Source organism: Mytilus californianus, unplaced genomic scaffold (assembly GCF_021869535.1).
Source record: "Mytilus californianus isolate M0D057914Y unplaced genomic scaffold, xbMytCali1.0.p SCAF_13, whole genome shotgun sequence".
NCBI classification, from domain to species: domain Eukaryota; kingdom Metazoa; phylum Mollusca; class Bivalvia; order Mytilida; family Mytilidae; genus Mytilus; species Mytilus californianus.
The window spans coordinates 1,983,991-2,006,289 of record NW_026262615.1 but is presented as its reverse complement, the minus strand read 5'-3'; the positions used below and the strand labels follow the sequence as shown (position 1 = coordinate 2,006,289).

The following is a 22,299-nucleotide window of genomic DNA, read 5'->3' as shown; positions in this document are numbered from 1 at the left end:
AGGTGAAACCTGTCTGACGGACATGTAAACCTTACAAGGAACCCATATACCAAATATAGTTATCCCATTACTCGTAATGAGTGAGAAATACACACAACCAAAAACTAAGCCTTTTTTCAAGCAGTCGCTGAATAATGAAAATGAGGTCAAGGATAACGAACATATAACAGGCGAAATTCGTAACATAAAGCATCTGTATACAAAGTATGAGGCATCCAGGTCTTCAACTGTCTGAAATATGAAGCATTATTCAAATAGTTTATGCCGCCACCGGATTGCTTTGAACGACAAAATTATTCTATATATACCTGTCTGACGTCAAACGCACGATTCTACGCCAGTACTTAAAACCTTCCATCCTTTATGGCTGGATTTTACATAGATAAATAAAATCGTATAATAAAAAAGCAAATTGAGTATGTTAAATTGGATGTATGCCTTTTTGTGCTTCTTTGTTACATTTGTTTGTTTTTATAGTGATTATTAAAGATGATAACACAATGTTGACTGCTGTACTCCTATTTTTGACATATTTACCTATTGTGTCTGTTTGTTTTGTTCACATATCGTTGTTAATATAATGAAATTTGATGCGACTGTCATACAAGTGAGCGGTTTAGCTAGCTTTAAAACCAGGTTCAATCCACCATTGTCTACATTAGAAAATGCCTGTACCAAGTCAGGAATATGACAGTTGTTATCCATTCGTTTGATGTGTTTGAGCTTTTGATTTTGCCATTTGATTAGGGACTTTCCTATTTGAATTTTCCTCGGAGTTCAGTATTTTTGTGATTTTTCCTTTTTGTAATCCCTATGTGTCGCATACTGCAGGCAGGACAAAAATCAATTGAAAATGGCTACACTCTTAGGGTCGGTGGTGAAAAGGGGGAGGGGTACACTAGGTACCGATCTAAGAGTTCTCGCAATAACTGAAAGAATGATTAAAGCAAATGACAACTAAAAATACTTTTGTCAATGTTGAAGATTTATTAATAATTTTCTGAACTGAAACTACTTAGCAATTTTTAACAAAATTTACTAGTATTCATGTCTACACAATATATCTCGAGTATGACTCTTTTCAAAATAATACTGATTGTATTAAGTTTGAAAGCTGTTGCTAAGGACAATGTTAAAGTTCCGACCGTGTTTATTTTGCCTTGATAGAAAGATTAATTATCTGTTGTTTAATATGCAAATACTTTTCCTATGGATGATCCTTTCGTAACACTGAATTATCAGGGCCTGGATATGGTTTATAGGATAGAAAATAATGGGAGGGTCGTCAAGTTGGTTACTTATTCCTTATTCCTTATTCGTTACTTATTTCTTATTCCTTATTCGTTACCTATTCCTTACTTATTTCTTATTCCTTTATCGTTACATATTCGTTACTTATTCCTTATTCCTCATTCGTTACTTATTCCTTATTCCTAGCGCGTGTGTACACACTTTTGCGCTCGACTGATACCCTGTTACTTATTCGTTCCTTATTCGCTTTGTATACGTTGCATCTTTTTTAATGCTTTATTTTCGTTTCTCCGGTGTTGGTTCTTAGTTCTTAGAGGTGAAATTACCCTATTAGCGCATGTGTACCCGTTTCTGCGCTTTACTGATACCCTGTTACTTATTCGCTACTTATTTGTTCCTTATTCGATTTTTATACGTTGCACCTTGTTACTAATTTGTCAAATGAACAATTCATCTTCTTTATTAATTTTTTGGCTATATTCATTAAATAACTTATTCTGATAAAATTAACATTAGCAGCTCTTTACTCTTTACTCTTTCTTTGATGTTCATAGGGCTTTATTGCAATCACCTTATCTGTCCGTCTGTTTGTGTAACAAATTTTGTCGTCATTCTTTTCTCAGAAACTACTAACTAGAAGAACTACATATTTGAACATCAGCTTGACAGTGGTGAGTTTTAATGTGTGCAGATCTCCAGATACCAACTTTCTGTTCTATTCTTCAATATGTTGAATGGACTTTTTTTAACACCCATCTATATAAAGTAAGTGAAAAGAATGACCTCATATTTAGTCCACCGTTCAATAGTGAGGAGGTGTAAAGAATGTGCACTTTAAGCATCTGTCAGATATCAACTTCTTGTTTTCAAATACTTATGCCTAGCACGACAAGACTTTCTCAATGTATTGCACTTCAAATCATTTATTTATCTTGGGTTTTCTCAACGTTATGGTGTTCTTAGGTGAATCCGTATAAGGCTTTTAATATAGATTCGATTGCCTTGTATTCGATCATTGTTGTGGTAAATTTTATTTTTTTAAACATTGACGATGTTTTAACGAAACTTCTGCTTGTAAATCTTGATTTTACGTTACAACAAAGACTGCAAGGTCCGTCCCCGATAAACAAGAACCAAGACTGCCAGGTCCGTCTCCGATAAAGCAGAACAAAGACTGCCAGGTCCGTCCCCGATAAAGCAGAACCAAGACTGTCAGGTCCGTCCCCGATAAAGCAGAACCAAGACTGTCAGGTCCGTCCCCGATAAAGCACAACCAAGACTGCCAGGACCGTCCTCGATAAAACAGAACAAAGACTGCCAGGTCCGTCCCTAATAAAGCAGAACAAAGACTGCCAGGTCCGTCTCCGATAAAGCAGAACCAAGACTGCCAGGTCCGTCCCCTATAAAGCAGAACCAAGACTGCCAGGTCCGTCTCCGATAAAGCAGAACCAAGACCGCCAGGTCCGTCCCCGATAAAGCAGAACAAAGACTGCCAGGTCCGTTCCCGATAAAGCAGAACCAAGACTGCCAGGTCCGTCCCCGATAAATTAGAACAAAGATTGCCAGGTCCGTCCCCGATAAAGCAGAACCAAGACTGCCAGGTCCGTCCCCGATAAAGCAGAACCAAGACTGCCCGGTCTGTCTCCGATAAAGCAGAACAAAGACTGTCAGGTCCGTCCCCGATAAAGCAGAATTAAGACTGCCAGGTCCGTCCCAACAAAAGCAGAACCAAGACTGCCAGGTCCGTCCCCGATAAAGCAGAATGATGAGGAAAATACTGATGAAGTCAAAAATGTTCAAAGGTCAAACACATTAGATATGGATCAATTTTCATCAAACCAGCAGCGACCAAAAGATATTGCAATATCTGGAAAAACACTATCTGTTGGACATTAACACCAGTCACCGAAACCTGATCAGGATACATTAAAAGGCTTTCAGGAACCACCAATTCATAATGCCCAACGCATTCGAGATGACTTATTTGAGAAGATTAAGAAAGGAACTTATATCATGAATATAGCACCATCGGATTTGGTCGATTTCGGTGGGCAAATTATCGTTTGATATGACTCATCACTTATTTATCCAGCACAGGGGGACGTTCTTTCTGATGTTTGATGGACGTTTATGCCTTTATAAAGAATTTGAAGAATATCCACAAGGTGATGTTACAGCAGCATGTGAGATACTCCAAATGTGCAATTGCATTTGATATGTTCTGAATGATTATATTGATTTATATCAATGCATATATCATTTATATTGTATATAGAAATTGTTAGTCAACTGATACTTACCTGTAGTTGAAGATTGACTTGGATTTCCTGAAATGCAAGTTAAAATTAAGTGGGATCAAGTGAGATTATAACCAAATCGCCTGTAATCATCAGCCTTTAAAGAGTGCAGTGGACTTTAAAACCTAAGGAATAGGGTTAGGAGGGCACTTAGTCCCACTTACTGTCACCTTGCGTTTAAGGAAATCTGAATATGTTATACAATATTATATAAAATTACAAAGATTTAGTTCCACCCATATCACTTAATGTAAATTACAGTTGAAGATTTGTCAGATAAAATTTTCACAAGATGTACGATCAAGTAATTAAAAAAAAACGTTTCATTCCCCAAAGCACGGCTTGTAATTCTAAATAGTTAATATTGTTACTAAAGTTTTCCTCTGACCTTTGTCCACCAGTAGACAAACCTAGGTATTCTGCCCAATCTAACTAAAGAAACATATGAGCTGCGTCGGATAGAAATCGACCGTATGCAAGTGCACGTATACATGTACATGTACATGACTTTGATTTATTTTGGAACGTTCACATACGAATTAAAAAATGAATTTTCTTATATCAACTCAATTTTCAAACAGTAACAGACTTTGCATAGAGAAAATTTTTACAACTCGAAACAGGTTAACAGATTTATTGATATGCCTGTGCATCAGGTCGATTTCTATCCGACACAGCTCGATTATGTTGTTTAAGTTACAGAAGGGGTTCCTCTTTGTACTGGTGCATAACTGTTACTTATATCAGTTCCCCCAGGGTATTATCAGCTCAGTAGTCATGATTTATAACAAACTTTTCAACTACCTAAGGCAAAATTGACCTTAGATAGATTTGGCTACTTTTTTTGCCCTTTTTGGTCATAAAGCTCTTTAACTGTTTCAGTTCTTAAACATCCTTGGCTTTCAAATATTCGGTTTGGAGCGTTCCTGATGAAGGTCAATCCAGAAAAGCTCGTCAGACGCATGCAATTTAAAACTAGTTGTTTTCCTTTTTCTTCTTTTTTTTCTTTAAAAAAATATCTGCCTCCTGCCCTAGAAGATCGTCTACGACCACGGCTTTAACCTCTTAAACCACCAAAACATCTAGTGGAAGTAGGGTCAGAAAACTGTGGCTCTTTATGCTACCATATCAGCCGTCTTCTTCCCTTCTGTAAGGCTTTTGATTTTATTCACCTCATTATCACCAAACAATTGATCCATTAATTTAGTGTTGGGTGTACATAGTGATTGATATTCATCTTTCCGGTACTGTTTTAGGTTTGTACGCCTTTATTTATATAGACTATAACTGCTTAATGCTAGAAAAGTTATCGAATCTAGCATAGACAAAAACAGTTCCTTTGTGTAATATTCTATGTCAGGAACCTGATGTTCACTGGTTGTCGTTTGTTGATGTGGTTCATAAATGTTTCTCGTTTTTTATACAAATTAGATCGTTGGTTTTCCTGTTTGAATGGTTTTACACTAGTCATTTTTGGGGTTCTATATAGCTTGCTGCTCGGTGTGAGCCAAGGCTCCGTGTTGAAGGCCGTACTTTGACCTTTAATGGTTTACTTTTACAAAATGTGACTTGGATGGAGAGTTGTCTCATTGGCACTCATACTACATGTTCTTATATCTATTTGCTCACATCTCTATTAAACCAAATGCAAAAATAAAGGTGTTGCTGTCCATAAATTGCATCATGCTGACAGTTCTTCAACTTAAAAATATTTTTGTAACTTATTTCATTTCATGTAAAAACAGAATTGGCCTTTAAAACCAACTGGCTGATTTATGCTCAACATTGAAGGGGAAGTGGGTTCGAAAGTTGCATATTTGAAAGGAAAACCCTGAAATTTCATAAAAAAGGGACTTTTAAGGAAAGTTACAATACTTTTGAACAAACAGTCATAACTTAACCGCGAAATGTAATCATTCTTAATAGAAACATCGCGAAATTACAACGTTCTGATTAACAACGTCGCGAAAACAACACGAAAAGTTTTGAAAACGTTATTATCTGCCCCTTCTACTGTATCGTATGCCCTTAAAATGTCCGTTTTTTTAATTTAGAAATTAGAAACTAATGTTTCATCTCCCTCAGGCACAATGACCTGAGATAGTTTGGCTATTATTTTAGGTCCTTTTTGGTCATATACATGTAGCTCTTCGAATGTTTCAAATGTTTCGGTTCATATATATCCTTGGCATTCAAATATTCAGCTATGATCGATCCTGATGATGGAAAATCCAGAAAAGCGCCTTAGACCTACGCAATTTCTAAACTGTTGTTTTATTTTTTTAAAATCACAGAACACTATATCATGTTATGGTTTTAAATATTTGGCCCGTTGGTTGTGTTCAGTAATACTTACGATATTATTTACTCACCAGTTAATGAAAGTCAAACATCATCTTCATTTTATTTCCTACTTTAAGTTCTACGTAATACTTTTGTAGCTATTCTGGAGCATTGGATTAATTCTGTATTGACCTACTGTAACAAAACTAAAGAAATTTGTTTGGTGCCACCCATAGTGACAGCTTGTCAGAGACATGTCTGACTTTGTTAATCATTATACCACCCTCCTTTTCAACGCAAATACATGATAATATTAACACAACTATCTAGTCAATAACAGGACATAACAAATGTGTAATGTTTTATCAAATTAAAGAAAACACCATATACGAACATTCATTGAAAGAAGGTTCGTTCTCTCTCTTTCATTCCAAAAAAGATATGAAAATTAAAATTTCTAGTTATTTGGTAACATGCACAAAGCCATGGAGGAGGGTGTCTGGTATGATATAAGACAAAAGTAAACATGCTATATACAAATGTATCCAACAACATCTGTTGCACAGTTTAATAAAAAAAAATCCTATTTTGTATATCATCACCTCAATAAACAGTTAATGTAATGACAAGAATAACTAATTCAGGAATTCAAATATCGAAAACATTTGACTGAATTAATTAATGTCAATTGATGTGTTGTTTGGTCTCTGACTATTTTGATCTATATTTGAATTTTCAATTAGTTATTTGGTCTCTGACTATTTTGTTCTATATTTGAATTTTCAATTAGTTATTCAGTATTTTGACCTGCTCACGTCATCAAATTCTACAGCTGTCTCGATTTCATTGTTCTTGTAAACATTTATAATTGACACAGAACACCATGGCCATACAAAGAATAAATGAACTGATGCGTTGTTTGTTTGCTGTCTCAGTGATTTATATCCCATATTTCTTGTAGTCATATTAATCAGTTATGCCTGAGACACATTTATAAAGCTAAAGCTGAAAATTCAAAGTTGTTTGGAAAAAATAATAAGGTATTCTAAAATGTTTACAGTAAATATTTAGATTGAATGAAAATTGTTCTATGAAATATGCTAGCATTTATAAGAAAAGCCCTGTTCAACTGATATTTATAGTTTATTTTTTTGTTTTGCTGTTATACAACTCTCCTAGGTTTTTTTGTGGAAAGAAAATAATTTATTTATATCATTGCTTTTTGGTATAATTGACTGGTTGAAAAATGGAAACTAGCCCTTAAATTCAAAGAAGAACTAATGAAAATGTTTTCCTCACATAAGCTTCATGAGCATATTATGTACGACAGAGTCTTTTTCATCAATGCAACAGACGCAGCTGACCTAGAAATTGATCGTTTACATTAGTTGATATAGCCTTTTAGCAGTCTACATGGGGACAACAAGTGCTGATTGTTTGGGTGCCTCTTGATTTACAGATATCTGATATGAGAACAGAAGGAGTAAAGTTAGTAACAAAAGAAAGGCTTTTGAAGATGAACAGGTCTAATAATCAATTTGCCTTAAGTGAAAAAGAATAGAAGATTTCTTACTTGTTCAACACTCAATAGGAAAGTTATTATACTTCAATGAACCAGCTTTAAGAGACTTCATTGTCGTTCAGCCTTCAGCAATTTTCAATATTCTGAGAGCCTTCATCACAGACATAACGTTTTGGCCAGAGAAGGGACCCATTCGAGACATACTGGAGAATTTATTATCTACGGAAGTTCTAAACAAGACAAACCTTTTTACTCTGTGGTCACAATCAGCGTTTAAAAATATTTTGACGGATGTAAGAACAAAAGAATATGTTTTACAGGTCCTCCTCCTCCTTGATATCCTTGTAGAACCTAAACGCTACACTCAGAAGGAAATATCTGCAAATTTGTTTTCTGGTACCATGTATAGTGAAGTTTAAAATTCCGCGACAAATGCAGAAAAACGCGACAGACGACAAAACGATGTGCATAGCATATCATCTGAAAGAGACTGTGGTTCCATCTGCCTTGTCGTTTAAACTTATCAGTGCTTCAATTAGCATCTGGCCTTTAAAAGTAGTGGACTCCCGTTTTTTGTCTCTATTTTCAAGCTGCAATTATGGATGCTGATTACAGAAATGAGATTCAAATTCACGTGGAAGGTCATAGAATTGTTGTATACCTTATTAATGAGTATTCAAAACCCCTCAAATCACCAGACCTAGCAACAACAACACAGGAATGCTTGACTTTGACACTAGGACGAATCATTCAGTTTTACAGTCGTTGTTTTGGTATACAAGGTCAACAAGTAACATCAGATCTGTTTGAAATAGAAATTGGAGAAGTATGCAAAGGTGAATCTTGTTTGATACCTTTAATTTGTCAGATGCAAAAAAAATCCAAAAACAATCGCATTGGGGGTGCAGAAATGGGAACACACATGGAACAAAATGTCCTCTTAATTTGATTTTTGATAAGGTTAGTTGTATTTCTTGATAACCTCTTTCTTCTGAACGACATTAACATGACGTGTTTGATTGTTTAGTAAAGTCCTTTTGGATCTTTCATATGTAATCAGGGGTACAACTGAAAACACTTTTTAAATATAATTTCAGATGTTTATGTTTTTTTTCTCTCCCATAAATGAAAAAGACAGCTGTAGTTTATAATTATCGATACTCAAATCTTGAATCTATTAAAAATATATAATTAAAAAAAAAACAATAAGTGAGTGAACTGCATTAAGTCCACCATGTTCGAACTAAACAGAAAATAGACCTTATGGGCCGACACAAAAGTCTTGCTCTTCATGCATCAACTGACATGTGAATCCACGCTCAGTCAATTTGTCCCAATAGGGAATAGAACACACTTAGGTAAAGCTATCATAAAAGTGACCACAGGCAGAATCAAAAGTGACCACAGGCAGAAAAAAAAGTGACCACAGGCAGATACAAAAGTGACCACAGGCAGAAACAAAAGTGACCACAGGCAGAAACAAAAGTGACCACAGGCAGAAACAAAAATGTTATAATTTGGCCTTTCAATAACAAGTTTTAGTTGTGTTCCTTATTCATGGTCGGTTTTACATCTACAGCGGTTTAATATTAATTTCTTTATATAAGTACATGAAAATAACACTTTAATAATTTCATTGCGACGATAGCGCTTTTCTGGATTTGCCTTTATCAGGAACGCTCAAGCCCAAACATATAAAGTAAGCGATATATAAATACTTAGAAATGTTAGGAGCTCTCTGATCTACAGACATATTTATATCATTTGATTGATCTTTTCAAGTCCTGCAAGACAATAATGCCGTAAGTTGCCTTCGTTAATGTTTTTGAAAAATAACTTGATTTTATACCCAAAAGTGTTCAGTTATTTAGAGACTTTGCACATTCTATAGCTACAAGGCGTATCTAAAATTATTGTTAAAATTCAAAAAGGGGAGTTGTCAGCCAACCTTGGTTTATTGAGGAAAAAATCTGTAATTTAGAAAATTGAAATGAAATTTTTACCGTTTAAAAAGGTTTGTATGATATACTATGGATTTATTATCATTTCTGAGGTACTTATTTTTATTGATTTCAGACAACTTTCCACCAGATACTAAATGACATAGGTCACTGGACGGCCTTCAGCAATGGGCAAAACCCATACCATAACAAGCTAAAAAATAGGGTGAACCTCGAACTTTGATATTCAATGAAATACAAACTCTGAATAGACTCGTATGCAGAAAAAAATTAATGTATCAATGAAAATAATATTTTCCCTGAATCCACGAATATTGGTACTGTCAAAAATAGGTGTATTATTAGTTACCCTTATTTTCTAAAGGAGGCTCTTTTTGAAACCAGTCATTTAAAAATAACTGTTCATTACATCCCTGACTGTTCTGGTAACAAAATCTGCTCGATATAAAAAAAAGAACATGTCGTATGATTACAATGAGACAACTTTCCACCAGATACTACATGACATAGGTCACCGGACGGCCTTCAGCAAGTGGTAAAACACATACCATAACAAGCTATATAAGGTAGATTTGAACATCGATAAATTACTGTTACCTTAACTTTATTAAACTATTTTCTTTGCAAAGACTGACCACTCTAAACCGAAGAATTGGCGGTAAATATCATCGAAACAAAAGTGGAATTACTAGAGTTATTGTATTACAATAGGTTGTTTATCATAACAAAAGGAAAGGAAAATAATCGCAACAATGTTGGTAATCATTATTTATAGCCAGATGATGAAAATAATAATAGTTTGCCTAATTCAGGTATTGGGTCGAAATTGGCGAATTAACAACCAAGAGAAAAAAAGGAGAAATGTATACCAATTGGGAAGTTCAAAATATATATTGCTATAGATGGAAAGACAATACCTTGACCAAAGGAATGAAAACAAAAATGCACAGACAACTAGAACACTTAAGATTGAGTATCTTTAAATTTACAAAAAAAACATGTTGCTTGTAGAGAATGTAAGTAACTAGCTTATTAATTTTTTGTCAGACTACAGAGCAATGTGACCTTAAGTGTGACGGTAATGAAATAGATAATATTGAATATATGAATGCATAAAACTAGATGAGTTGGTACTTCAAAAATGCCCCGTTTGTACCAGAATCACCTGGAACAATACCAGTTGATCCGTTATCCATCAGTTAATTACAAAATAAATATCCAGATCTGCAAGAATTACACAAAAACCTAGACACCTTCATCTTTCATAAAGTAGGCCTTAGTTCATTTATAACAAACACAAACTTGGTCTATAAGTTATCGATTCCTTGTACATGTTGTACGTTAATGTACAAAAAATTAGAACGATATATGAGACAAAAGGAAAATAATCTCGTACAACTGTTTAAAAGATGTCAGATAAAAGAAGGACGAACACTATATCGTATATGCTACGGTCACTAAGTAATGGGGCATTGAAAAAGGAAAGAAAATCTCAAAGGGGAAATAAAAAAAAAACAGAAAACATTTGCCAAAAAACAAATCGACCAACATACAATAATCAAGAAAACATTGTACTAGTATAACTGACAGTCCGTTATTGCTATAAGTTTGATCAAAATACTCAATAGTTCAATTCTCTAACTAAATCCTGGTAAAATAATTATACTGTTAATTATCGAATATTTTTTATTAATAATTGTGTACAGTAACCTAAATATTTAATGGCATCAATTCAGTGGCAATACGTCTGCTTATTGAAAACCATGTACTGACTGCTGAAGTTGATATTTTGATACAATGTTTCATGGTATTTGGATATTTATGTTCCCTGAAAAAGTTTCGGGGGCGTATAGTAATCACTTTCTTTGTCCCTGTGCCCAAAACAAATGGTTTCTGAAAATTACTTGAATGTGCCTTGCTAGATTGGAATGAAATGAACAAAATTGGAAGATAAAGGGGAGGGGAAGAAGCTTGTAGATTTTGGGGTAAATAAATCAAAGGCCAATGTCACAGTTACTAGAATACATTGGATAAATGGTTTCTGAATGGTAACTTCAGTTTCTCGTTTCATTTGAATAAACTACTTACTTATACAGATGGAAGATATAGGGAAGGTGGAGAAGCCTACAGATTTTGTGGTCAATATTTCAAAGGCCAGTGTCATTGTTACTAAAAGTAGAAATTATTTTGAAAAAGGTTTTTACATATATATTGAAGCGTGAGTGTCCCTTGTTTGATTAGAATGAAACTTCTGCAGATGGATGTTAAAAATATATATTTTTTTAAATTAGGTGTAGGAATAGTATCCAACATAAATGATGTAATAATATAAACCAATTTGAATGCACCAGATGCGCATGTCGACAATAAATGTATCTTCAGTGATGCTCGAGGCCAAAATATTTGAATAATCACAATCTAATACAAATTTGATTTTAAAATATGTATAATGGTGAAAAATTAGCAGTAATAATACATGTAATTTGTCCTTCCAAGCATTGAAATAGAAATGTTTTCTCTCAATAAATGTACAGTTTGGTGAGCATTGGTTGGCAGTGCTAGCTTTTTACTTTTTCACATGATCTGGACTGATTGATGAAATATTTGTTACTCATTGATCACATAAATGTAGTGCCTAAGTGGACAATTACTGTAATCATGGTAAATAAGTAAATATTGAATTTACTTGATATCATGTAAGATTTTTTATCAATTTCCAAATTCCAGTACATGTGTCTGAGTTGATTTCATTGGGTTATTTTGAGATTATGTTATTAAATGTTTGGTTCTTAAGTTAATTTTGAGACAGTAGATGAAAAATAAATTTTAAAAAATGTGAATTATAACTTTTGCAGTCAGTCATTTTCGAAATTATCTTTTAATAAAGTATAAAAACTTAATTTTCATGTATTGAAGGTCTTAAAACAGAAACACCATTATTGAGACCAAATGATCAGCATTTCGTTCAGCTGGCACGAAAATTAGGGATTGGTGACTTCTACAACTTGTTCATTGAACTTGGAATGAAAAATAACTGACTACGACAACTTTAATGTTTGTTATTTCTCAAATCCCATGAATTTTATGTTGATGGGCCTCTTTGAATGGAGATATTCAACAGAAAGCAACCAACCAATAGCAACATTTGAGAAATTGCTGAAGCCACTGACAGAAAGGCAACATTATGTGGGTCAGGTTTGATATTTGTGCTACTTCTTGTTTAATGGCACCTGGCCAAGGTCAATCAATTACAATTACTTGGCACTAGTCCTCTGTCTTCTTTCGTTAACTTTTACAAAATCATTTCCTAAGAGAGTCTGCACCTATTCGACACAAACTTGACTATACTTAGCTTAAGGTGTAATACCACCAAATCATAGTACGTCACATCCGGTTGCATACGAAAATAGGTCGAAAAAAATATTTCCTTGAATTTGACAGTTGTAGGTAATTGATCCTACATTTCATTGCAGTAAAACATTTCTGGGTCATAAACATATACCTTGGGTATTTCAAAGCATCATTATTTTTTTATTTGGGGTTTCTGTAGAATATTTTGGAAACTTGAGGTTACATGGATACTAAAGTTTGTACACAGGTTAAAAAAGGGGGAAAATTTGATTGGTTAACTTCCAGTGATGGTTATTTTCTTATATGCAATGAAATGTTATGTGAAATTTTTTCTATACTACTGGACAGGATAAAACTTTACTCATGCCAAGTATTTCTTTATTGAAACAAAGATAAATTCTGCACAATTTATTTAAAAGTGCAAATTTAACAAAGACTAATAGGGGAAAATCAATGGTGGTATTACACCTAATAAGGGCATCTTGTTAAAAGAAAATATCCGAAGATCCGCCATGCTAAGCAACAATACTATCAAAAAATAAGGTAAAAAGTAATTAATCTTTTTGAATATCTTGAAACCATTTTTGATTGAGAAAATCTCTGTGGGCCAAAAATGATCAGAATGTTTAGTTCTACAGAATTGTACATTTTGAACATTTTTTTAGGTGTTTCGTCATTGGAGTTTTTTAAATCCTTATTGAAGTTAATGTCCTTAAATTGTGAGTTTTCCCATTATTCGCGCGTTTTGGCAAAATCTAGAGAAGATAGAGAGAAAATGTAAACAGCAAAATTAGCACTTTGCTGTGCTTTGACTATAATCATGAAATATATAACAGATGGAGAGAGACTATAATTATCATTGACAAATAATATCTACAACTAGGTCAACATGACGATGAATGAAAAGTTTACTATATATTTATTTAAGTTGTAATTGCCCTTTATATACACTTTTTACCCGTTTTTTTTTATTATTCCATGTCTATGCTAGAATAGAGTCATTATGTCGTCTGGTGTATGCGTATGTCTGTCAATTAGTCTGATCCATATCAGGTTGAAAGATTTTGGTTGAGGCCATTTACCATGAAGTTGTCTCATCAACTTGAAACTTAGTACAAATGTTCATTTATGGGTTTCCGTCGCCACGGTAAAGAATTTTTGCGCTGATGCGTCGTAAAGCAAACCCCAAATCAATCAATTATAGGTTTAAAAAAAAATGACGCAGCCAGTCATATTTTTTAGATTCCCTTTTTATCTCACGCTGGCGTATAATACCAGGTGAGGTATTGCCATCACTTGGCGTCCATCGTCGTCGTTGTTTTCTCAGTCAGTCAACAAACATGGCCGCCATGGCTCAAAATAGGACGTAGGGGGTAAAAGGCATTAATTGTCGCATATCTTGAAAACCATAATGAATAATCTGACAGGGACAAAAAGATGACTCCTTAAGAAATTATTGCCCTTAAAAGTTGATTTTTAGAATTTTTCATGTTTTTGCCTGTTATATAAAAAAAAAACCATTATGAGATAGGTACACACTGTTAAATGTCAAATAATTAGCAAAACATGATCTACAAAAAGGCCAATATGTCCGAAAACAATGGATGACTTTGTCAGGTGTTACTGCCTTTAAATGACAATTTTAGACTATTTTAGTGTTTTTGCCTATTATTTCGAAAGCTCAATAGACAGGTAGAAACAAACTGTAAACAGCAAAATAATCAAAAATACAAGATCTGCAAAATGGCCAGACAACCGAAACAATAGGCTGACTCCTTAAGAAGTTATAGCGTTAACAACGAACTTATTTTCTTGTCTGCCGTAAACTTTTTCAAAGATCTTTTCCTCAGAAACTACTGACCAAATTCTTACAACACTTGGGGTTAATGATCCTAAGGGTATCTAATATAAAATTTGTGTGTGTTTTTTTTTTTTGTCTATCAACAAACATGGCAGCCATGGCTGAAATATAACATAAGGGTAAAATGCACTTACTGCCTTATATCTTGAAAACCACTATAATAGAAAGAGAAAATCTGACAGGGATAAAAATGCTCAGAATGTCAAGATATACCTGCCTCCTACAAAATGTCAAGGTATACCTGCCTCCTACAAAATGTCAAGATATACCTGCCTCCTACAAAATGTCAAGATATACCTGCCATGTCAAGATATACCTGCCATGTCAAGATATACCTGCCTCCTACAAAATGTCAAGGTATACCTGCCTCCTACAAAATGTCAAGATATACCTGCCATGTCAAGATATACCTGCCATGTTAAGATATACCTGCCATGTCAAGATATACCTGCCATGTCAAGGTATACCTGCCATGTCAAGATATACCTGCCATGTCAAGATATACCTGCCATGTCAAGGTATACCTGCCATGTCAAGATATACCTGTCATGTCAAGATATACCTGCCTCCTACAAAATGTTAAGGTATACCTGCCTCCTACAAAATGTCAAGATATACCTGCCTCCTACAAAATGTCAAGATATACCTGCCATGTCAAGATATACCTGTCATGTCAAGATATACCTGCCTCCTACAAAATGTCAAGGTATACCTGCCTCCTACAAAATGTCAAGATATACCTGCCTCCTACAAAATGTCAAGATATACCTGCCATGTCAAGATATACCTGCCATGTCAAGGTATACCTGCCATGTCAAGATATACCTGCCATGTCAAGATATACCTGCCTCCTACAAAATGTCAAGGTATACCTGCCTCCTACAAAATGTCAAGATATACCTGCCTCCTACAAAATGTCAAGATATACCTGCCATGTCAAGATATACCTGCCTCGTACAAAATGTCAAGGTATACCTGCCACCTACAAAATGTCAAGATATGCCTGCCTCCTACAAAATGTCAAGATTTACCTGCCATGTCAAGATATACCTGCCATGTCAAGATATACCTGCCATGTCAAGATATACCTGCCATGTCAAGATATACCTGCCTCCTACAAAATGTCAAGGTATACCTGCCTCCTACAAAATGTCAAGATATACCTGCCTCCTACAAAATGTCAAGATATACCTGCCATGTCAAGATATACCTGCCTCGTACAAAATGTCAAGGTATACCTGCCACCTACAAAATGTCAAGATATACCTGCCTCCTACAAAATGTCAAGATTTACCTGCCATGTCAAGATATACCTGCCATGTCAAGATATACCTGCCATGTCAAGATATACCTGCCATGTCAAGGTATACCTGCCATGTCAAGATATACCTGCCATGTCAAGATATACCTGCTATGTCAAGGTATACCTGCCATGTCAAGATATACCTGCCATGTCAAGATATACTTGCCTCCTACAAAATGTCTAGGTATACCTGCCTCCTACAAAATGTCAAGATATACCTGCCTCCTACAAAATGTCAAGATATACCTGCCATGTCAAGATATACCTGCCTCCTACAAAATGTCAAGGTATACCTGCCTCCTACAAAATGTCAAGATATACCTGCCTCCTACAAAATGTCAAGGTATACCTGCCTCCTACAAAATGTCAAGATATACCTGCCTCCTACAAAATGTCAAGATATACCTGCCATGTCAAGATATACCTGCCTCCTACAAAATGTCAAGGTATACCTGCCTCCTACAAAATGTCAAGATATACCTGCCTCCTACAAAATGTCAAGATATACCTGCCATGTCAAGATATACCTGCCATGTCAAGATATACCTGCCATGTCAAGGTATACCTGCCATGTCAAGATATACCTGCCATGTCAAGATATACCTGCCATGTCAAGGTATACCTGCCATGTCAAGATATACCTGCCATGTCAAGGTATACCTGCCATGTCAAGATATGCGTGCCATGTCAAGGTATACCTGCCATGTCAAGATATACCTGCCATGTCAAAGTATACCTGCCATGTCAAGATATACCTGCCATGTCAAGATATACCTGCCTCCTATTGTTACCAAATAATCCTGTTGCATTATGTCCAATTTATTAAGGATGTTTTGGAATTTGTGTTAAATGTTCGGACTCCATGGTGTTTTTCGATACGATACAAGGTAAAATATTTTGCCCCATAACACCCATTTATATTTTCATATAAGACTTAATAGCTCATAAAAGGTCATTTAACAAAATTTAAGCAGATTCTTGATTTTTTTTCTTTTGATTTGAGACCCAAATTATACCAATGCAAATATAAGGTAAAAGTCTGAGCAAGCCTTTTCCTGCCATATTTTATAAATCAAATATCTCGAAAAGGAGCTGCATGACCTATCAATATTTTTAGTTTATTTTGATCCTAAACTAATACTCTTTCAGCTTAAAGTATCAATTTTAAATGCTTGATTTATTAATTTTTACCTTATATCCAGGGATGGGGTAATCGTAATCTGTAATCGTAATCGATTGTGATTGATTACATTTTTTCCAGTAATCGACAGTAATCTGTAATCGAAGATATTTTCGATTACATGTAATCGTAATTTAATCGATTACAGCAAAAATTATGATGAAATCATCGATTACTTTTCGATTACATTTCGATTACTTTGGTTAAATAATCTATTTTATATGAAAGTATGTATGTATTCATCACTTTATAGTACAGATAAAAATAAAATGTATTGATATGACTTAAGAGTTTATCAAATGCCTTGTATCTATCTATTGGCTCCAGCTGCTTCAACCAGATCTATCAAATTATACTGTATATCTAGCTTTTGAAACAAATGACTTTTCTTGCTGGTCAATAATTTAAGACCTTTTATATAAAAATAAGAAAATAGATTTAAATAAGAAATAAGTCTTCAGTTAAAATCTGTACTATATTGCAGTAGTAAGCTTATTTGTATTAAAATTCCTTAAAGCATAATTTTCAATAATAGTTGGAATTTTAGCTTAGAATAGATAAACATTTGATTCATTATAATGTTATGACATAAAAATTACAAAGTACACGAAATCCTTTTGACAATGAACAAATGGCTATGCATTAAAATTCTTGTTCAGAAATAGAGATACATGTATCCAATTTTTGCACAAAAAATATAAATTGTTTATAATTTTGAAATGAGAATACAAAATTCTCAACAAACTTCTTGTCTTTACTAATCAGATGAACAAAGACTTCTAATCAATAAGATGAAGACTTTGTTTTGATTTCAATTATGTCTAATTAAGAGGAGATTTACATTATATTGCCCCAGGTTATAATTGTACTCCATTGGCAGTATTATAGCCTGTAATTAGGGAGGTTGTCAAAACAAAAGGATTTATTCATGCATGTAATTACAAATCATAAATTTTCATCTCTAAAATTAGCTGAACTAATTAATTATTCTACTTTTTTATAGTTTTTTTTTAGAGTAAACTTTCAACATTGTAATGAACTATATTCAAATATAGCTGTTAATAATGAGTAAAAATAAAAAACTTAACTTTAGTCAGTATGACAGCAAAAATTTGCAAAAATATGGAGATAATAACCTAAAATATAAAGAAGTGATTGATGCATTGTGATGCCATTGCAAGAACTTTATCACCAATCATTCATATTGAAAACCAAAATTTCTAGAATTTTTGAATATTTCGGATCCTTAGACAGTAAAAGCTTCCATCTAGAAAACAACTGTCAACATAAAATTTGGAAACATTGCTTTAAATGCTATTTTTGTAAAGTTCAAAATTTCCACTATACATACATTGAACAACATAATTGACTTTGGGTTTAACTTACTTTATTTAATTTGTAATTTTGTAGCATGTAATTGACAGTAATCGAAAAGTAATGTAATTACTTTTGCTAAAGTAATCGATTGCAATCGATTACATACAAAAATCAGAGTAATCGATTATTAATCGATTACACAAAAATCCTTCAAGTAATCGATTATTAATCGATTACATTTGTCAGTAATCGTGCCCATCCCTGCTTATATCACCTAAGTACATCCTTAATGCCAAAAAATCTAGGTGTTTTTTTTTAATCTCTTTTGATCTTCTTCATATGAGTACAGATCCATAAAGGTATTCAAGATAATCAAGGTAGGAATCAAGGTCAATACATTTGATTACTACACATTAAATGATTACTTCATTCTTTGATATGGATTTCGTGAACTGACAGTAACTAGTAAATAATTTAACAACTAACTGACAGTACATCATTTGAATCATTCTACGTTCAATGGACAAAGAAATGTGATAGTGTGAAATAAGCACATTCTCATGTTAAAGTTTTTAGTAAAGGTGCATGTAGTTAATACCGTGTTTTTTTTCTTATACAAACTTAAAAATTGGTTTTCATTTTCATCGTGATAGCATCTAAACAAAAAGCCAAATTACAACTGAAACAAATTTCAAGAGGTCAATCGAGCCATTCTCATCACTTTGCGTCCGTTGTGCGTTAACTTTTACAAAAACCTTCTCCTTAGAAACTACTGGAACAATTGGAACCAGACTTAGATAGAGATGTAAAATATTGAGATCTAACGATTGTCTAACTAAATCAAATCTTGCAGACAATTTCTCATTCAAGTAATTGCCTCTTATGACAAATGTAACAAATGTTTGCCCATTTTTCTTATATCTTAAAAGCTGTTACAGATAGATGAAATAGTCAAATGTCTTCTTATAGGAGTTATTGCCCTTTTATTTTGGGCAAAAACTATAGAAGAAAGAGAGAAATTGTAAACAAAACAAAATTATTAGCAATACAAGATCAACAAGAAAGAGCTTCTTTAAGTCATGAATTATATTCTAGTCTTTGATGTTAAGAGTGTCCATTATTGAAGATGTATACAGACCTAGGTGAGCGATACAAGCGCGTTAGTTAACAATTATAGTAATCATGGCTGCAATACAAATTTACAAATTCTTGAAATTAGGACTTTGCAAAGTCATTAACTGTTTCAATAAAAAGTCTGCTGTACAAAATGGTTTCTCAACTATTGAGGAATGTATTCTCTATTACAGAGAGATTGATTTGTAAAATATTTGCAAAATATGAATGTTCCTGATTTTTTCCAAATTTCTTTTCATATTTACCAGGAAAATTCACGCCAATCTACTGCATAGACGAAATTTATAAAGTAAATACACGTGTCTGTCCAAATGGTGATATTTACATTCCTTTGAATTTTACATTTCAGTGTATTTGTTATTGTAAAAAATGAATTAAGCCATTTACTGACAGATAATAACTGTTTCACTGAAACTTGTTTATGCATGTTATATGATACGAAATTTACTGTTTTTCAAGTAATTTTTAGTTTTGATCTTCGATACTACTGTTAACCTAATTTGATAGATTCTATTCCTAGATTTCATTTGTGCTATTTTAGGTACACAGAGAGGACCAAAATTTAGCAAGTACGGTTTTTGTTATTGTTACTTTGGTGCTTCGTTGTTATTTATATGTTTATGATCCGGACCATATCAATATTTGAACTATGGTCGGACCATGTGAGTATATTCTCGTTTGGTTATTAACGGGCCGGACCCTATGAGTATTTAAACAATATAGGTATTTTTCTGATTAATTTTAACTTCCTTCGCAGGAACACTGAGCTCGTTCTCCGAAATAAAATCAGCACGAGTTACTAACTGAAATCTTTTATCTTTGACATGTCGTCTGAATCTTGGTGCATCTGTTATCTTGCTTTCGCTAGAGTCAATTTAAAGCGATTTTATCCTGTCGACTTTTGCGTTCATAGGTGAAACCACCGACGTTTGTGGAATGTGTTCTTGCTCATATGCATGTGATCTTACAATAACAGTAGTTTATACATAAAAAGACTCATACGAATATAGGGACATCACGTATATCCAATTGGATTGTAAAATTTTATGAATAGGAGCATGAACACATTATATAACGAAAAATAATTAGAAATATTTTAGAAATTTAAATTTACTAAAAATAAAGAAAAACACCAGAATAAAGAAAAAAAGAGGGTGCACTGATCCAAGTGCCTGTGATTTTTAAAAAAGCAATTCACTGTTATCATTTAGATATTTCTATTCTAAATTCAAAGTCGACATATTGTGTTTCGTGTCGACCACGGTGTAAAAATGCTTTTACTCTAATTTTAACTTGTGAGTAAAAATGCTTTTACTATAATTTTAACTTGTGAGTAAAAATGATTTTACTATAATTTTAACTTGTGAGTAAAATTCATTTTATTTTATTAATCATTTTAATTTAGAAACTCTTAATTAATGTCACCTTAGAGAGTTATACCTAATGCAACGTTCATCGTATTTTAAATCTCGGACCATAAGAGTTATACGCATATGTTCATGACCACATGTGTTTGGTCTTAATACTAACATGGTCCATAAAAAGTGAGAAAAAAGTGACAGAAGATGACAAGGGGACATTCAAAACTCATAGTTCAAAGAAAAATTAACAATGCCATGGCTAAAAACAAGAATACAAAACACCAAATAGAAAGCTAAAGATCGACTGAGCAACATGAATCCTATCAAAATTCGGGGTCCAAGGTAAGGGAGAGATATCACAGGGCCAATCAAAAACCATAAATTGAATAAGAGTAGACAACATCATGGCCTATAAAACATTCAAATGTCACAGTCCACAAAACAATACACATACATTTTTTTTTAAATTTAAAAACTCACCAAAAACCGGGAATGATATCGGGTGTCGTGCAGGTAGGTAGTTCCTCCTCCACTAGAGTTACCCATTGTAAATAAAAAAATCATAAAATTAGTTAACAAGATTTCTGTAGTTGTCTGTGTATTTTATGTTTCATGTATGAAAATTGAAGTATGATCTACATTTTCTAGATTTTTGTAACTTCTTTCCCATATGTATGAATAAAGATTGTTAATATCTTGTATATATCATTTTAAAATTGGCTTCGTTGTATTTTTACAGAAAAAGATCACAGTCGCCTGCAAGATGTTCCGTCAGATGACATAATTGATACCTTAACAGAATATAAGCTGATAGGTGATTGTGTTGTTCATTTAGGAGTTGAATTAGGTCTTAGCATTTATGACATCAAGGAGACAATGCACAATTTTCCAAGGAATTTGAATGGGCAAATCCATGATCTTTTCATAAAATGGAAAAATTGGAATGAAACCAATAGGGCAAAATCAACAATCTACCGACTGATGGCATCTTTTAAACGCGATACAGCATCTGCAGGACTTAAGTTTTTAAAGAAGACATGAGAAAATAAGACTATTAATGGTTTAGGGGGATCTGAACCATTTCTGAGATATTGACAGTGTATTATATATAAGATGGAATGCAACATTTTCTTTTACATTCAATGCCACAAAAAGAACTTTTTCACGTCACATCTACCTTTTCAATTTTCATAGTCCAAAGAAGTAAGAATATGATTATTTCAAATTTGAGATATACATTGATTACTATTTATATTTGGTGGACGATAATTTATGCATGCAACACAATCAGTTCATGGTTATCATTATTAACTCACAGGTTCCATAATCGCAACATTCATCCAACGTTGCACTCAATCAGCTGACTTGTATTATGACTGATACTGCCTTGGCTATGAAATTAATTTCCTTATCCAAATATCTTGGTTCTAAGTTATAACTAGTTATTTATCTGATTCTCTCTCCATTAAACATCAGAG

The 22,299-nt window shown here is 33.5% G+C and overlaps 1 protein-coding gene across 1 annotated transcript in view; it reads right to left on the bottom strand.

Moving 5' to 3' along the window:
* LOC127723838 (deleted in malignant brain tumors 1 protein-like) overlaps positions 1 to 22,299 on the bottom strand; it is a 162,998-nt gene that overhangs the window by 117,943 nt on the left and 22,756 nt on the right. Inside the window, exon 2 of the mRNA XM_052230560.1 lies at positions 3,552 to 3,578. Coding sequence (XP_052086520.1) covers positions 3,552 to 3,578 — 27 coding nt within the window. The remainder of the gene's footprint in view (positions 1 to 3,551; positions 3,579 to 22,299) is intronic.